This window comes from Oncorhynchus mykiss, chromosome 22 (assembly GCF_057628025.1).
Source record: "Oncorhynchus mykiss isolate SJ-2025 chromosome 22, ASM5762802v1, whole genome shotgun sequence".
In the NCBI taxonomy this organism is placed as follows: domain Eukaryota; kingdom Metazoa; phylum Chordata; class Actinopteri; order Salmoniformes; family Salmonidae; genus Oncorhynchus; species Oncorhynchus mykiss.
The window spans coordinates 12,420,985-12,438,520 of NC_143043.1; the positions used below are offsets into that span (position 1 = coordinate 12,420,985).

Consider the following 17,536-nt stretch of genomic DNA (forward strand, 5'->3'; position numbering starts at 1 on the left):
TGGTTAAATAAAGGTAAAATAAAATAAAAAATAGTGTTGACGTGCGTAAGTGTATGTGTGTGTGTTGATGGGTGATTTCAGTAATGGTGTAATGAAGAAATGTCTTCACTGCGGCGTGGTTGGACATGGGCAACAGACGCTTCAGAGAACACATACACACAATAGGGCCATTATGAGGTCATTTATAGATGAGGCAAAGAGGTCAATGGAACTCGAACAAAACAATGGAAATGCCATGGAAACGCGTGGGGGAAAGATGGGGGAAATGTAAATGTAAATGTAAGATGTAAAAATCTGAGTATAACGCTTGTATGGATTTCAACCACAACACATGTTCATTCATGTCATCACCAATCAACTGCATTACAGTTAAAAACAACTTTGACTACCCATGACCGATTTCTACATGCTAGCCATGCTACCAGCTTATACAAACGGGAGTTAGCATTTAACAGACTTCTTTTAAACCTGAAAAGGGGCCATTTCTAAACGCTGTGGAGTGAAAACAGCCAAATATACCCAGACACCTCAAAAAACACAGACTCAGATGCAGGTAAAGTTCAACAAACATTAATGACATCATACTAGCTCAAACCTACATGCTCCCACAGTATCCATACCCATCTCGTTTGTTCTCATAATAAAAAGTGTCTCATTGTTCATCCTTTGGATATTTCTAGGGCTTGAAATACCTTATGCCCCACGGACTGTGTTCCATTGACCTCTTTACCGCATCTTTCTCTCCTCCATCAATGAAAAACAGCAGTGCTCGACACTAATTAAACACTGTTTATCAGTGTGTGTGTGTGTGTGTGTGTGTGTGTGTGTGCATGTATCTGTCTCTCGGGCGCCTATACATCAAAGCTGTGGAATATCAGCCTTTGTCCTCATAGCAACTAGCAGCCACTGATATGTCGGCCATCCATTGACAACTGTAGTCAATTCATAGAATCTCTTATACAGTATTATCGGTGTCTGATCATGTTACTTCACTTCCTTTTCCCTTTTAGTTAGCCTTGTTCAAATGGCCGTCTGAACCTGAGCTGGTAGCTATAGAGGTCCACAGCTATGTGGTCATTGGACAGATATTGTCATTGTGACCGGAGAGGGTTAAAGGTTAGATTTGTCGCTCTAATCCAGGACGTCCTGATCCTGGTCTGTAGACACACAGTGTGTGTGTGTGTGTGTGTGTGTGTGTGTGTGTGTGTGCGTGCGTGTGTGTGTGTTTCGGCCAGAAACATTTGATAGTGTGTGTGAATGTGTGTGTAGACATGTTATAGAGAGATGTGTTTGAGGAAGCACAGGGGAAGAAAGTGTTCATGTGTGTAGACAGATAAAATACCTCTCAGCCATGTTACAGAGAAACTCAAACAGCCATGTATGAGGAGGCCTGCTGTTTGCAGACGGCATAGTGAGCCTCAAGTACAGTGAGGCTGCATGTGTGTGTGCAATTTCAGAAGGCTTAGTGAGTCAGTGTGTGTAGGTATGTGTGTGAGGGTTTTCAGTGGGCTTATTGGTAGTGTGAGTGTGATTGTGTGTGTGAAGGTAAGCTTACAGTGTTTGCAGAGAGAGAGAGAGAGAGCATAGGAAGAGAGTGTGTTTGAAGGGCCATGTTGCGTGTGCTCAAGGTGACCATCAAAGAACACCCATAGATGGAGGAATCGAGCCTGAGAGAGGGGCTCTCACATGTTTGTGTTTGTGTGTGTGTATGTGTGTGTGTGTGTGTGTGTGTGTGTGTGTGTGTGTACCTGTGAGAAACTCTATCTATTTCGATTGCATTAGCAAACATAAGTCTGGACTAGTGCTCTTCATTCACGGTCATTAATTAATCAGGTGTTCGATTGTGCGTTCACTCCAGCCTTCAAGACCATATGATGAGGTTTCCACTTTTGGTACGATCCAATTGTACAAAAGTATTTGACTTGTCTTTGACTCAAGTCTATGACATAACCATGTCATACACACTGCACAGTACCTGCCACTGTGTCCCTGACAATACTAACCACCCAAGCCAGGTCAACTCCATCACATCACACAATGACCCCTAGCTAGGGTCAACTACATCCCACAATGACCCCTAGCTAGGGTCAACTCCATTACATCACACAATGACCCCTAGCTAGGGTCAACTCCATTACATCCCACAATACATTACATCCCACACTTGGCTAATCTAGTGGTTAGAGTGTTGGGCTAGTAACCGGAAGGTTGCAAGTTCAAATTCCTGAGCTGACAAGGTACAAATCTGTTGTTCTGCCCCTGAACAGGCAGTTAACCCACTGTTCCTAGGCCGTCATTGAAAATAAGAATTTGTTCTTAACTGATTTGCCTAGTTAAATAAAGGTAAAAAATAATACCTGCCACTGTGTCCCTGACAATACTAACCACCCAAGCCAGGTCAACTCCATCACATCACACAATGACCCCTAGCTAGGGTCAACTACATCCCACAATGACCCCTAGCTAGGGTCAACTCCATCACATCACACAATGACCACTAGCTAGGGTCAACTACATCACACAATGATCCCTAGTAGGGTCAACTACATCACACAATGACCCCTAGCTAGGGTCAACCCCACTACATCCCACAATGACCCCTAGCTAGGGTCAATTCCATCACATCACACAATGACCCCTAGCTAGGGTCAACCCCATTACATCACACAATGACCCCTAGCTTGAGTCAACTCCATTACATCCCACAATGACCCCTAGCTAGGGTCAATTCCATCACATCACACAATGACCCCTAGCTAGGGTCAACTACATCACACAATGATCCCTAGCTAGGGTCAACTACATCACACAATGACCCCTAGCTAGGGTCATCTCCATTACATCCCACAATGACCCCTAGCTAGGGTCAACTCCATCACATTACACAATGACCCCTAGCTAGGGTCAACTACATCACATTCCACAATGACCCCTAGCTAGGGTCAACTCCATCACATTACTCAATGACCCCTAGATAGGGTCAACTCCATCACATCACACAATGACCCCTAGCTAGGGTCAACTCCATCACATTACTCAATGACCCCTAGCTAGGGTCAACTCCATCACATCCCACAATGACCCCTAGCTAGAATCAACTCCATTACATCACACAATGATCCCTAGCTAGGGTCAACTACATCACACAATGACCCCTAGCTAGGGTCAACTACATCACACAATGACCCCTAGCTAGGGTCAACCCCACTACATCCCACAATGACCCCTAGCTAGGGTCAATTCCATCACATCACACAATGACCCCTAGCTAGGGTCAATTCCATCACATCACACAATGATCCCTAGCTAGGGTCAATTCCATCACATCACACAATGACCCCTAGCTAGGGTCAATTCCATCACATCACACAATGACCCCTAGCTAGGGTCAACTACATCACACAATGACCCCTAGCTAGGGTCAACCCCATTACATCAGTGCTACAATTATACTTAACATACTTCACATTATACCCATTAACAAAGAAAGACCAGTGATGACCTGTCTCTCATTCACAAAGACTACAACTGGAGGAATGTGAGAGAGAAAGTAGACATATTCCTCAGGGCTCTCTAACTAGTGTTCCACACAGCATTGCAGACTCCAGGACTGTTTGTGGTTCAGCAACACTCTACACTGAGTGTACACAATTAAGAACACCTGCTCCTTCCATGATATAGACTGACCAGGTGAATCCAGGTGAAAGCTATGATCCCTTCTTGATGTCACTTGTTAAATCCACTTCAATCAGTGTAGATGAAGAGGAGGAGACAGGTTAAAGAAGGATGTTTAAGCCTTGAGACAATTGAGACATGGATTGTGTACGTGTGCCATTCAGAGGGTGAATGGGAAAGACGAAAGATTGAAGTGCCTTTGAACAGGGTATGGTAGTAGGTACCAGGCACACCGGTTTGTGTCAAGAACTGCAACGCTGCTGGGTTTTTCACACTCAACAGTTTCAAGAATGGACCACCACCCAAAGGACATCCAGCCAACTGTGGGAAGCAGTGGAGTCAACATGGGCCCGATGAATTGAGGCTGTACACTCAGTGTATAAGGGTGAATATTTGTGACACAACATTGCCTCATGATGGTGACAATAGGGACTACAGGATGTAGGCTGCAGTATTAGTTTTCAGGCTACTACTGCACATTTAACAGGATCTGAACAATCTTAAAGTCAACTCTAGTCATTATATTTCTATATATCTACAAATTCAGAACATTTAACCTCACTAAACCATTCCCGGTCCTACCTGTATGGGCCTGCCGTCCTCTGAGCCAATCATGGTCCTCCATTCCAGCAGGGAGCGCTGCAGGTTCTCCAATCCAGTCTCCCAGAGCCGCACATACCCGCCCATATCCACCGTGACCACGCCCCCCGAACCCAGACCGGCCAATAGCACGTCAGAGTCGGACACCTTCGAAATCCACGATGTGTAAGGAGAGACACTAAGAGACCTGTCAATCAGATGAAACAATCAATTAGGGAGAGGGTGCGAGACAACGAACCAATCCGATGAGTGTTCTAGTAAACCAATCAGAGGATGGAGTTTTCAGACACAGTATTCTTTAATATTTCAACTACTCCCAATCCCAAATCCACTCCAGCCCCTAGACACTTGTGTAGATCAGAAGGGATTGGATAGGTATACTCTGTGAAAGTGACGGCCACTTCCTCTTTACTTCCTTATGTTTCCCCCATACAGCACTGTTTTGAACTGGCTTCACAATTATATAATTAAATTCATTAAATTACTTACGCGGTCATTGAAGATATATGCAATTATATTCGTCTTTGAAGTTTTTAGTAATTTTTTTAACTTGAAGAACATTGCGCTCATTGAAAACCATTTTTTTTAAATACAAAAGTTTAAAAACAACAAGGCTGAGGGGCAGTCACTTCCTGGTTACTTAGCAACACACGTAGCTCAAACTTAACCTCTGACAGAGTAAGTGGAACTCTCACCATATTGCTTATACTTATCCAATCCTTTCAGATCCACATACAGTACCTTTGGAAAGCATTCAGATCCCTAGACTTTTTCCACATTTTGCTACATTACAACCCTATTCTAAAATGGATTAAATAAACACAAATCCTCAGCAATCTACACACAATACCCCATAATGACAAAGCGAAAACAGGTTCTGAGAAATCTTTGCAAATGTATAAAATATATATATATATTATTATTATTTACACAAGTATTCAGACCCTTTGCTATGAGACTCGAAATTGAGCTCAGGTGCATCCTGTTTCAATTGATCACCCTTGAGATATTTCTATATTTCTATTTTATATCATTTAGAAAAGCACACACCTGTCTATATAAGGGCCCACAGTTGACAGTGCATGTCAGAGCAAAAACCAAGCCATGAGGTCAAAGGAATTGTCCGTAGAGCCCCGTGACAAGATTGTGTCGAGGCTCAGATCTGGGGAAGGGTACCATAACATTTCTGCAGCACTGAACATCCCCAAGAACAGAGTGGACTCCATCATTCTTAAATGAAAGAAGTTTGGAACCATTAAGACTCTTCCTAGAGCTGGCCGCCTGGCCAAACTGAGCAATCGGGGGAGAAGGGCCTTGGTCAGGGAGGTGCCCAAGAACCCGATGGTCACTCTGACAGAGCTCTAGAGTTCCTCGTTGAAAACGGTAGAACCTTCCAGAAGGACAACCATTTCTGCAGCACTCCACCAATCAGGCCTTTATGGTAGACTGGCCAGACGGAAGCCACTCCTCAGTAAATGGCACATGACAGCCCGCTTGGAGTTTGCCAAAAGGCACTTAAAGACTCTCAGACCACGAGAAACAAGATTCTCTGGTCTGATGAAACCAAGATTCAACTCTTTGACCTGAAAACAAAGTGTAACGTCTGGAAGAATCCTGGCACCATCCCTACGGTGAAGCATGGTGGTGGCAGCATCATGCTGTGGGGATGTTTTTCAGAGGCAGGAACTGGGAGACTAGTCAGGATCGAGGCAAAGATGAACAGAGCAAAGTACAGAGAGATCCTTGATGAAAACCTGCTCCAGAGCGCTCAGTCTGGACAACAGGACAATGATCCTAAGCACACAGCCAAGACAATGCAGGTGTGGCTTCAGGACAAGTCTCTGAATGTCCTTGAGTGGCCCAGCCAGAGCCCGGACTTGAACCCAATCGAACATCTCTGGTGAGACCTGAAAATAGCTGTGCAGCAAAGCTCCCCATCCAACCTGACAGAGCTTGAGAGGATCTGCAGAGAAGAATGGAAGAAACTCCCCAAATAAAGGTGTGCCAGACTTGTAGCATCATACCCAAGAAGACTTGAGGGTGTAATTCCTGCCAAAGGTGCTTCAACAAAGTACTGAGTAAAGGGTCTGAATACTTATATAAATGTGATAAAAAAAAAAATTAAAAAGCAAACACACTTGCAAACACACTTTGTCATTATGGGGCATTGCGTTTAGATTTAATTCATTTTAGAATAAAGCTGTAACCTAACAAAATGTGGAAAAAGTCAAGGGGTCTGAATACTTTCCAAAGGCACTGTATGTGTATAGGGAGGTAGGGGCTATGTGTGGATGGATTTGGGTTAGTGTGCTATCAGAGTCCAGATATACCTTGGGACAGGAATATACTTCAGCTTCTTAGAGTTCAGGTCCGTCACCTCCAGGTAGGCAGCGGTCATCGGGGGTGTGACGTCTGTGTGACACACACGTACAAACGCCCACACACACAAACAAACAAATTATTGAGTATCCCAGGTTAAGGGTATGAATCAGACTCGGTTGTCTCTACACCAAAGTCAGCTATGCTATTGTACAGTGAGGCTCTGACCTGGGGGGAAGATATCTTTCAGGGGCACCTGTCCAGGTGGTAGGGCCCGGACCACCTGATTGGCCGACAGCAGACTGACACAGTTGGTCCGTTTGGCCACGCTGGACTTCAGCCCGCCCCGGGAGAAAATTTGACCTCCCGAGTCCCCGCCCCTCATCTCTGATAGGTCCACGTCCCTCTTAAAGCTGTACACCTCATTAGGAGACTACAGTGCAGGGAGAGAGCAACAGCAAAGCGAACTTCACACCTCTAATCAAAAGTCATGACATCTTTTATTGAAAGGAATTATAGTTGAAGTCGGAAGTTTACATACACCTTAGCCAAATACATTTAAACTCAGTTTTTCACAATTCCTGACATTTAATCCCCATAAAAATGTCCTATCTTAGGTCAGTTAGGATCACCACATTATTTTAAGAATGTGAAATGTCAGAATAATAGTAGAGAGAATTATTTATTTAGGCTTTTATTTCTTTTATCACATTCCCAGGGTCAAAACTTTACATATACTCAATTAGTATTTGGTAGCATTGCCTTTAAATTGTTTAACTTGGGTCAAACGTTTCGGGTAGCCTTCCACAAGCTTCCCACAATAAGTTGGGTGAATTTTGGCCCATTCCTCCTGACAGAGCTAGTGTAACTAAGTCAGGTTTGTAGGCCTCCTTGCTCGAACACGCTTTTTCAGTTGTGCACACAAATTTTCTATGGGATTGAGGTCAGGGCTTTGTGATGGACACTACAAAACCTTGACTTTGTTGTCCTTAAGCCATTTTTTCACAACTTTGGAAGTATGCTTGGGGTCATTGTCCATTTGGAAGACCCATTTGCGACCAAGCTTTAACTTCCTGACTGATGTCTTGAGATGTTGCTTCAATATATCCACATAATTTTCTTTCCTCGTGATGCCATCTATTTTGTGAAGTGCACCAGTCCCTCCTGCAGCAAAGCACCCCCACAACATGATGCTGCCACCCCTGTGTTTCACGGTTGGGATGGTGTACTTCGGCTTGCAAGCCTCCCCCTTTTTCCTCCAAACATAACGATGGTCATTATGGCCAAACAGTTATATTTTTGTTTCATCAGACTAGAGGACATTTCTCCAAAAAGTACGATCTTTGTCCCCATGTGCAGTTGCAAACCGTAGTCTTGCTTTTTTATGGCGGTTTTGGAGAAGTGGCTTCTTCCATGCTGAGCGGCCTTTCAGGTTATGTCGATATAGGACTCATTTTGCTGTGGATATAGATACTTTTGTACCTCTCTAACCAAAAGTCAAGATATTTCTCATCAAAAAGTCTTGGTAGCTATAATAAAAACTAATTGATCATTATACGCTGGTCTCTCACCATGAGGTCAGGGAAGCCCACTATGATGCGTGCGTAGGAGGAGGTGTCAGAGAGGAGTCGGTTGGGAGAGACTATCTTCTGACCCAGGGCTGCACTCAGGTTCTCATTAGGCAGCTGGTCACTACCCACTGTCTGGGGTACATACATCTCATCTGAGAGACAGAGGGGGGAGAGAGAGGGAGGAAGAAAGAGAGCGGGATAGACAGAGAGAGGGAGAGAGGCAGGGGGGAGAAAGAGAGAGGAAATGAGGGAAGCAGAGAGAGGAGAGGAGAGGAGGGAGAGAGAGAGGGAAAGAGGTAGGGAGAAGGAGGGAGACAGAGATATAGATTTATATGGGCAGGTGGGGGTAGATGGGGAAAGAAAGGGAGATGGGGGGTGAAGAAAGAAGAAAAGCGAGAGGTAAGAGCGAGGGAGAGAGATGGGGAGGAGAAAGAAGGTTGAGGACGGGTATGGACTTAGTGTCAGGGACATTAAATGACTCATGTCCTCACCTTATATGTTGAGTGTTCTGTTGTGTTACCTGAGCTGGCTCCATGGCCGGTGCTGACGCCGTCCTCACTGACGCTGTGTAGCTGACACACCCCAGAGTCTTCTGCTCCCATGTGCATTGGTTTGGTCAGCAGGAACTTCCTGTAAACAAAAATACCCCCCGGGCCCCCCCCCCTCGATGAATGAGGATAGAAGAAGAGCAGAGGAGAAGAGATGAAATGAGAAGAGACAAGAAGAGAAAAGATGAAAATAGGAAAGAAGAGAGGTGAATGAGGGAGAATAGCAGAGCAGAGTAAAGGAGGGAAGCAGAGCAGAGTAAAGGAGGGGAGCAGGGCAGAGTAAAGGAGGGGAGCAGAGCAGAGTAAAGGAGGGGAGCAGAGCAGAGTAAAGGAGGGAAGCAGAGCAGAGTAAAGGAGGGGAGCAGAGCAGAGTAAAGGAGGGGAGCAGAGCAGAGTAAAGGAGGGGAGCAGAGCAGAGTAAAGGAGGGGAGCAGAGCAGAGTAAATGAGAGGAGCAGAGTAAAGGAGGGGAGAAGAGTAAAGGAGGGGAGCAAATCAGAGTAAAGGAGGGGAGCAGAGCAGAGTAAAGGAGAGGAGCAGAGTAAAGTAAAGGAGGGGAGCAGAGCAGAGTAAAGGAGGGGAGCAGAGCAGAGTAAAGGAGAGGAGCAGAGTAAAGAAGAGGAGCAGAGCAGAGTAAAGGAGGGGAGCAGAGCAGAGTAAAGGAGGGGAGCAGAGCAGAGTAAAGGAGCAGAGCAGAGTAAAGGAGGGGAGCAGAGCAGAGTAAAGGAGGGGAGCAGAGCAGAGTAAAGGAGGGGAGCAAAGCAAAGGAGAGGAGCAGAGCAGAGTAAAGGAGATGAGCAGAGCAGAGTAAAGGAGATGAGCAGAGCAGAGTAAAGGAGAGGAGCAGAGTAAAGAAGAGGAGCAGAGCAGAGTAAAGGAGGGGAGCAGAGCAGAGTAAAGGAGCAGAGCAGAGTAAAGGAGGGGAGCAGAGCAGAGTAAAGGAGAGGAGCAAAGCAAAGGAGAGGAGCAGAGTAAAGGAGGGGAGCAGAGCAGAGTAAAGGAGAGGAGCAGAGTAAAGGAGCAGAGTAAAGGAGGGGAGCAGAGTAAAGGAGGGGAGCAGAGTAAAGGAGCAGAGTAAAGGAGGGGAGCAGAGTAAAGGAGGGGAGCAGAGCAGAGTAAAGGAGAGGAGCAGAGCAGAGTAAAGGAGAGGAGCAGAGCAGAGTAAAGGAGCAGAGTAAAGGAGGGGAGCAGAGTAAAGGAGGGGAGCAGAGTAAAGGAGGGGAGCAGAGCAGAGTAAAGGAGAGGAGCAGAGCAGAGTAAAGGAGGGGAGCAGAGCAGAGTAAAGGAGAGGAGCAGAGTAAATGAGCAGAGTAAAGGAGGGGAGCAGAGTAAAGGAGGGGAGCAGAGTAAAGGAGAGGAGCAGAGTAAAGGAGCAGAGTAAAGGAGGGGAGCAGAGTAAAGGAGAGGAGCAGAGTAAAGGAGGGGAGCAGAGTAAAGGAGAGGAGCAGAATAAAGGAAAGGAGCAGAGTAAAGGAAAGGAGCAGAGTAAAGGAGAGGAGCAGAGTAAAGAAGGGGAGCAGAGTAAAGGAGGGGAGCAGAGTAAAGGAGGGGAGCAGAGTAAAGGAGAGGAGCAGAGTAAAGAAGGGGAGCAGAGTAAAGGAGGGGAGCAGAGTAAAGGAGGGGAGCAGAGTAAAGGAGGGGAGCAGAGTAAAGGAGAGGAGCAGAGTAAAGAAGGGGAGCAGAGTAAAGGAGGGGAGCAGAGTAGAGGAGAGGAGCAGAATAAAGGAGAGGAGCAGAGTAAAGGAGAGGAGCAGAGTAAAGAAGGGGAGCAGAGTAAAGGAGGGGAGCAGAGTAAAGGAGGGGAGCAGAGTAAAGGAGAGGAGCAGAGTAAAGGAGAGGAGCAGAGTAAAGGAGAGGAGAGGCGAGTAGAGGATTAATTACTTGTTGGTGTTGCTCTCCACCAGTAGCCAGCGATCCTCTGCCACCAGAAATACCTTGCTGAGGTTGATGGGGAGGGAGATGGTGTGAACCCGGCCCTCCAGCACATCCAGCACATCCAACTGGTTACTACAGCAACACAGGAGGGACACACTTCACTTTACAGTTTCCAAAAAGCAAAGGGGAAGGAGGTAGAGTAGCAATGAGCTGAGCTTACCCGCCCTCCTTGTAGAACAGAAGCCAGTTCTTGTAGGCAAACTCCCGGCACATCTTATGACCTCCCTAATAAAGAATATTCTGGATTACGTAGTGTACAGTACACAGGTGACAACCTGTTTTGGTGTCTCAAGTCATTGTACTGTTAAAGAGATATTCACAAAAAAAACGTCTACGCATGTATGACATACTGTATCCTGTGTATGTGGCATATTATGTCTGACTTTATCTTGTGGATTTCGTTGTACAAGTGGTATAAAGGAAGTGGCCGAATGGAGTTTCAGTGGGTATGAGACCTGTGCCTCCTTGCTGCTGCTCCACCATTTGGAAGCTTTAGGGGCGGGCTGTTCTGGCTCCTGTGACAGAATGAGTCTCCTCACCGCTCCTGTTAATACGTCTAGATGTAATACTGTGTTACTCTGTGTGAGAGAGAGAGAGAGAGAGAACTTGGTTAGAAAGAGCAGTTGGGGGAGAACCAGGCCACAGTGATCTGCAGGACTAAGCTGTGTTACTCTGTGTGAGAGAGAGAGAGAGAGAGAGAGAAAACTTGGTTAGAAAGAGCAGTTGGGGGAGAACCAGGCCACAGTGATCTGCAGGACTAAGCTGTGTTACTCTGTGAGAGAAAGAGAGAGAGAGAGAGAGAGAACTTGGTTAGAAAGAGCAGTCGGGAGAACCAGGCCACAGTGATCTGCAGGACTAAGCTGTGTTATGCAGGTAGGCTACATCTGGAAGGACCAAGGATTATCTCTGTTCCACATACGGAACTGTGGCGAGCAGTCTCCTCTTGACAGACATTAAAGCACCATAGATTCATTCCTCCCTTCACACCCCAGTCACCAGGGGGCGCCACTATCCAGTGTTAATCTTCCATGACAGTGAGTGGTCACTGTGCATGCGTGTCTGCGTGCGTGTAAGTGTCTCGCTCAGCTAAGCCGCGGCTTTTATTCATGACTCACACAGCTAAATCTTCAGTTAACTTTTTAAGGGGAAAGCCAAGGGGCAGGGGAATAGCAATCCCAGGACTAACCCTCCCTCCACCATACTGTAATAGTTTCCTTATGGTCTAGCTCTTTGAAATCAGAGAGATATAATATATATATATATATATATATATATATATATATATATATATATATATATTGAGACTTGGTGCTGGAGTGTGTGTGCGTGTGTGTATGTGCGCACGTGTGTGTGTTCTGGCTAGCTGACCGTGTTCCATTAAAAACATTTCTTTCTTGTTTTATTTTTTTTCTCCCCTGAGAGAGCCATGACCTCTGCATAACCTCCATTATGATATCTGGAGTTCCATTTGTTTGGACAGGAGAAATGACATACTATCACTCACTTTCTCTCTCTCTTTCTGTTTTCCTGTCCTCCACCCAAAACAAAGGCTATTTCTTCCCCCCTAATACGGCAAAGCTGTATAATCATTTGGGTCATGAAAGAGCGCACGGCGTGTGCACACGTATCCGTTTTCAGCCATCTCTCTGGAGCTATAGGAGGTCTCCCCTACCTGTTCCTCATGTAGCACCACCTGTCCCTCCAGTGGGCTGCCCAGGGCAGCGACAGTCACAAAGGGCTGCCAGACTCCACTGATGGTCCTGGGGAAGACATCATACAGCTCCATACACTGGACTGTGTCTCCGCTCTCCTTCATGGCAAACAGGCACACCGGGTTACACGTAGCCATGTAGATCGCATCTGAAACAGGAAGTTAGTGTGCTAGTGTGTGGAGGAGGTGGGGCTGTTGTGTACTCTTGTTCTCTCGTTGCGTGCAGACACACTGGGTTACATGTAGCCACACAGTTTGCGATGTGTGTGTGTGTGTGTGTGTGTGTGTGTGTGTGTGTGTGAGGTGTGTTTAAATGCATGCGTGTGGCGTGAGTATGGATCTCCTACTGTTGTTGGTGGTGATGTCACAGATGATGTTGACCTCGCTCATAGGGATCTGCCAGGTAGCTTTCTCTTCGGTGAAGCTCAGAGCTCTGGACTCCTGCCTCTCACAGGGATAGCCCTGCACACGTAGAAACACTGGCCCCTACAAACACAGTGCACAAAGTCAAGGACACAAATTGACGGCCCTGTCTAGAAACCTCTAGCCCCTATGCACTTCATAAACTGTGTGTGTGTGTTAGTACCTTTAAAATGTGTGTGTGTGTTAGTATCTTTAAAATGTGTGTGTGTGTGTGTTATTACCTTTATATCGATAGGGTGCGTCTCTGTAGGGCAGAGCAGTTTGCGCCGGGCGTTCCCCTCCTGGTTGGTGGTCCAGTAGCCAGACATCCTGACCTCTGGGAGGGGAAGCCTAGGAGGGAGGGGGAGAGGTCACAGGTCATTACCATGACAACCACACACAGCGCTATCAGAAAGGTGCGAAGGACTCTTAGGATACATCTCAATGAAGCCCTATTCCCTAAAGTACAAATAGGGCTCTAGGACTGACTAAAACTAAGTGCACTACATGTATACAGGGTAAGTGTAGTATAGTATGGGATTAAATTTACCCCTTTTTCTCCCCAAGTTCATGGTTTCTAATTGGTAGTTAGTCTTGTCTCATTGCTGCAACTCAAGTACAGACTTGGGAGAGGCGAAGGCCGAGAGCCGTGCATCCTCCGAAACACAACCCAACCAAGCCGCACTGTTTCTTGACACAATCCCCACTTAACCCGGAAGCCATCCGCACCAACGTGTCAGAGGAAACACCGTGTCAGCGTGCACTGTGCCTGGCCCGCCACAGCAGTCACTAGTGCACGATGGGACAGGGACATCCCTTCCGGCCAACCTCTCCCCTAACCCGGACGACATTGGGCCAATTGTGCGCCGCCCCATGGGTCTCCCGGTTGCCTTAGACCACTGCGCCAATCGTGAGGACATATCGTATGGGATTTGAGTAAAAAGATATGGGGGTGCATCTCAGTCAAACGTTCATCGTCTTCTCTCCCTCATCTGCACTAATCTGAAAATACAGACTAGGGGATATCAATAAGTTGTGCGTTTTGTGTGGTCTGTGAATAAATAGCATTTTGTGTGGTCTGTGTATAAATACTGTGTCTGATGTGTCTGTCCAGATCTTCTATGGAAACCCACACTTTCCCATGACTCACTGCTGGGTTTAGGCCACGGCGTAATAGGTCGCAAGTGGGATGTAAGAAACAACACCACAATATACCAAACCACCAGGAACTGTCCAACTCAATAGAAATCACCCTAAAAATAGAAATTCTGAAGGCATTATACAACGTGTCTAATAACCGCTTGTCCCAATTTGGACTGCTCGAGTTCACAGAGTAGAGGAAGGTTATTCCGTGTATTGGCTAAATCCCATTTTAGATTGAGACCAAAGCATTTCTATTTAATAAATATAGGAAATTGAATACGACAATGCAGTACACACCAGGGTTGTGCTCAATAACATTTTGGAATTGACTCCCATTCAACTCATTAATATAAATTGGAATTGAATTAGCCCCACCCCACAGGATGCAGCATTTGAATGATAGGAAGTAGAATTGAATTCAGCGCAATTCAAAGAAATTTCACTCAGTCATAGAACATTGAATCGGACAGGTCACTTCCAGATACCATAGAATACATCACTTTTCTCTGGGAACAATGTTAATTCACTCTTTGAACCTTGGTGCTTAGAATAAATAGCCTATTATACTTCCACCAAACATTTCATTTGTTTGGCTTCTTTTTGAAGGCCTCAGGGTCAACTTGAGTGTTAAACTAATGCATTCTGGAAAGTGTATAATGAAATATAATAACTTTGAATATTTGCATACAGGTTTTGTTTCCCTTGATCATTCATTTTAGGAGTTTGTCCTGAAAATCAATTGTTTCAACAATATTTGAAATGCATGTCTATAACAACATGTTTGATGTTTTACAATATGTATATTTGTATAGACTACACCTAAAATAGAATGAGGCACTTGAATTTCATTGAATTTCACCAACTTAAATGATATTTCATTTCATTCAAATTGCAATTCTATATACTGTTGTTTTACTTCAATTAAATGTCAATTACAATTCAAGAATTTAATATGAATTTAGATGCATTCTCAATTCAATTCTGAATTGAATCCAACCCTGGTACACATGCCTGTTTGGTGTTAAGTTGCCATGCCTGGAATCAGGTTGCCGTACAGTACCCGTAGACAGCCTTAGTAATAGCACATCTAACCTAGTCTATTAAACACAATCATTTCATACCAATCTAGACTCATAAAGACTCGTCATGGAAGGAAAATACTTGTTTCTTCCCTGTTTGGCCAGCAAGATTGTTCTACTTGAGGATTATAAAAGACAACTTCACCAAAACAGGGTTTATAATGAAAAACAGGAGGCAGAAGAAACAAATATTTTCCTTTATTAAAATCTATACATTTACGATGAGATGGAATATAATCTTAAAGGAATCCTTACCTGCCTTTCTAATGAAACAAGGAAATACTTCATTTAATCGGAATAGAGGAATATTGAGATGGTAAAACAGCATACATTCAAATCTAAAACATTTGAATATATAAAAAAGGCAAAGTAACACACAGCACTGTACAACCGTATAGGTAGATGCATAACAGTACATACATACTGTATAACCAACCATCAACGGTGACCAGTAGTGAGTGGTTATGCTTGCGAGGCACAGTAGACAGTTACTAATCTACGATAGCAGGCTCGTGTGGAGGGAACTATCCATGCTATCCTCATTCCTGGGGGAGGTACACTGTCACTACATGGTCATGTCTAGGGGGGTTATTAATCTTATTAAACAGCTAACAGCAAGTGGCTTGTCCAATTAGTGTCTTTTTAGTGGCCTGTTGAACAAGCCTCACCGTAGCCCCTCTCTAGCAAGGCACACTGATTGTGTCACAGTCAAGAGTTATTTGACCACGACTCGACACCCATCTCATGTGACCGTACACACTTATTTCTGTCCTCTCTCCCTCTTTCTATGTATCTGTTCCGGGCTCAGGGTGCCAGTGTATGCTAGAGGCCAGGGTGTGTGTGTGTTGGTGATTCTCCCGTGGTCACGGTGGTCTTACTCCTTGGCCAGGTGGACGCTGCTGGGCTTGGCTCCGATGGGAATGCCGTGCTTGTGCAGCGCTTCGATCAGTACCTCCCGCGTGTCCTTGTTGTACGAGTCAAAGTCAAAGACGTTCCGCACCACGTTGGCCAAACCCTCATCTGGGAATCTCTGTATGGTGAGTGACAGGGGGGAGAGAAAGAAGGGGGAGCGCAATGTAGAGAGAGAGAATAAACACCCAGCAGTAGTGTAAGTGTAACCAGCAGGGTCAGTGTGAGGACAATACACAGCTCATCCCTCTCTTCTTACCTCCCTACTTTCCCAGCTAACTATCCCTACACTAACTTCACTCCCTGTGTTGCCATGGGGATGTGCTCCTCTCTGCCCCGATGATTAATGATACGAGAGGTAAAAATAGAAGCATGTCATATGCAGCAGCAGTCTGGATGAGGGAGATGGTTAGTCAATGTAAACATACTGTGATGTACCAAAAGAGTCTCCCTGAGTGTTCTACTCTCCCCCCCCCCCCACCACTCCACGCACCAGAACACTGGACAAGCTTGGCCTATACGGTGAGTTCTGAAAGTATTCAGACCCCTTCACCTTTTCCACATTTTGTTACCTTACAGCCATAAAAAAAAAAAATGTGTCCTCATCAACCTATACACGATACCCCATAATGACAAAGCGAAAACAGGTTTTTAGAAATCGTTGCAAACGTATTAATAAAAAAACAGAAATACCTTATTTACTTAAGTATTCAGACTTTACTATGAGACTTGAAATTGAGCTCAGGTGCATCCTGTTTCTACAACTTGATTGGAGTCCACCTGTGGCAAAATCAATGATTGATTGGACATGATTTGGAAAGGCACGCATCTGTCTATATAAGATCCCACAGTTGACAGTGCATGTCAGAGCAAAAACCAAGCCATGAGGTCGAAGGAATTGTCCGTAGAGCTCAGAGACAGGATTGTGTTGAGGCACAGATCTGGGGAAGGGTACCAAAACATTTCTGTAGTATTGAAGGTCAAAGAACACAGAGGCATCCACCATTATTAAATGGAAAAAGTTTGGAACCACCAAGACTCTATGAAGAGCTGGGAGAAGGGCCTTTGTCAGGAAGGTGTTTGCCAAAAGGCACCTAAAGGAAACTCAGACCATGAGAAACAAGATTCTCTGGTCTGATTAAACCTAGATTGAACTCTTCGGCCTGAATGCCAAGAGTCACGTCTGGAGGAAACCTGTAACCATCCCTACGGTGAAGCATGGTGGTGGCAGCATCATGCCGTGGGGATGTTTTTCAGTGGCAGGGACTGGTAGACTAGTCAGGATCGAGGCAAAGATGAACGGAGCAAACCACAGAGAGACCCTTGATGAAAACCTGATCCAGAGAGCTCAGGTCTTCAGACTGGGTCGAAGGTTCACCCTCTAACAGGACAACGACCCTAAGCACACAGCCAAGAGAACGCAGGAGTGGCTTCGGGACAAGTCTCTGAATGTCCTTGAGTGGCCCAGCCAGAGCCCAGACTTGAACCAGATCGAACATCTCTGGAAAGACCTGAAAATATCTGTGCAGCAACGCTCCCCATCCAACCTGACAGAGCTTGAGAGGATCTGCAGAGAACAATGGAAGAAACTCCCCAAATACAGGTGTGCCAAGCTTGTAGGGTCATACCCAAGAAGACTCAATGC

The 17,536-nt window shown here is 45.5% G+C and overlaps 1 protein-coding gene across 1 annotated transcript in view; it reads right to left on the reverse strand.

The window, feature by feature from the left end:
- Positions 1-17,536, reverse strand: part of vwa8 (von Willebrand factor A domain containing 8) — a 92,018-nt gene that overhangs the window by 30,001 nt on the left and 44,481 nt on the right. The window contains exons 26-37 of the mRNA XM_036958712.2: positions 15,861-16,012; positions 13,003-13,111; positions 12,706-12,844; positions 12,320-12,507; positions 11,103-11,225; positions 10,808-10,872; positions 10,594-10,719; positions 8,686-8,795; positions 8,166-8,317; positions 6,823-7,027; positions 6,606-6,687; positions 4,258-4,462 (exon numbers count right to left, since the gene is read on the reverse strand). Coding sequence (XP_036814607.2) covers positions 4,258-4,462; positions 6,606-6,687; positions 6,823-7,027; positions 8,166-8,317; positions 8,686-8,795; positions 10,594-10,719; positions 10,808-10,872; positions 11,103-11,225; positions 12,320-12,507; positions 12,706-12,844; positions 13,003-13,111; positions 15,861-16,012 — 1,656 coding nt within the window. The remainder of the gene's footprint in view (positions 1-4,257; positions 4,463-6,605; positions 6,688-6,822; positions 7,028-8,165; positions 8,318-8,685; positions 8,796-10,593; positions 10,720-10,807; positions 10,873-11,102; positions 11,226-12,319; positions 12,508-12,705; positions 12,845-13,002; positions 13,112-15,860; positions 16,013-17,536) is intronic.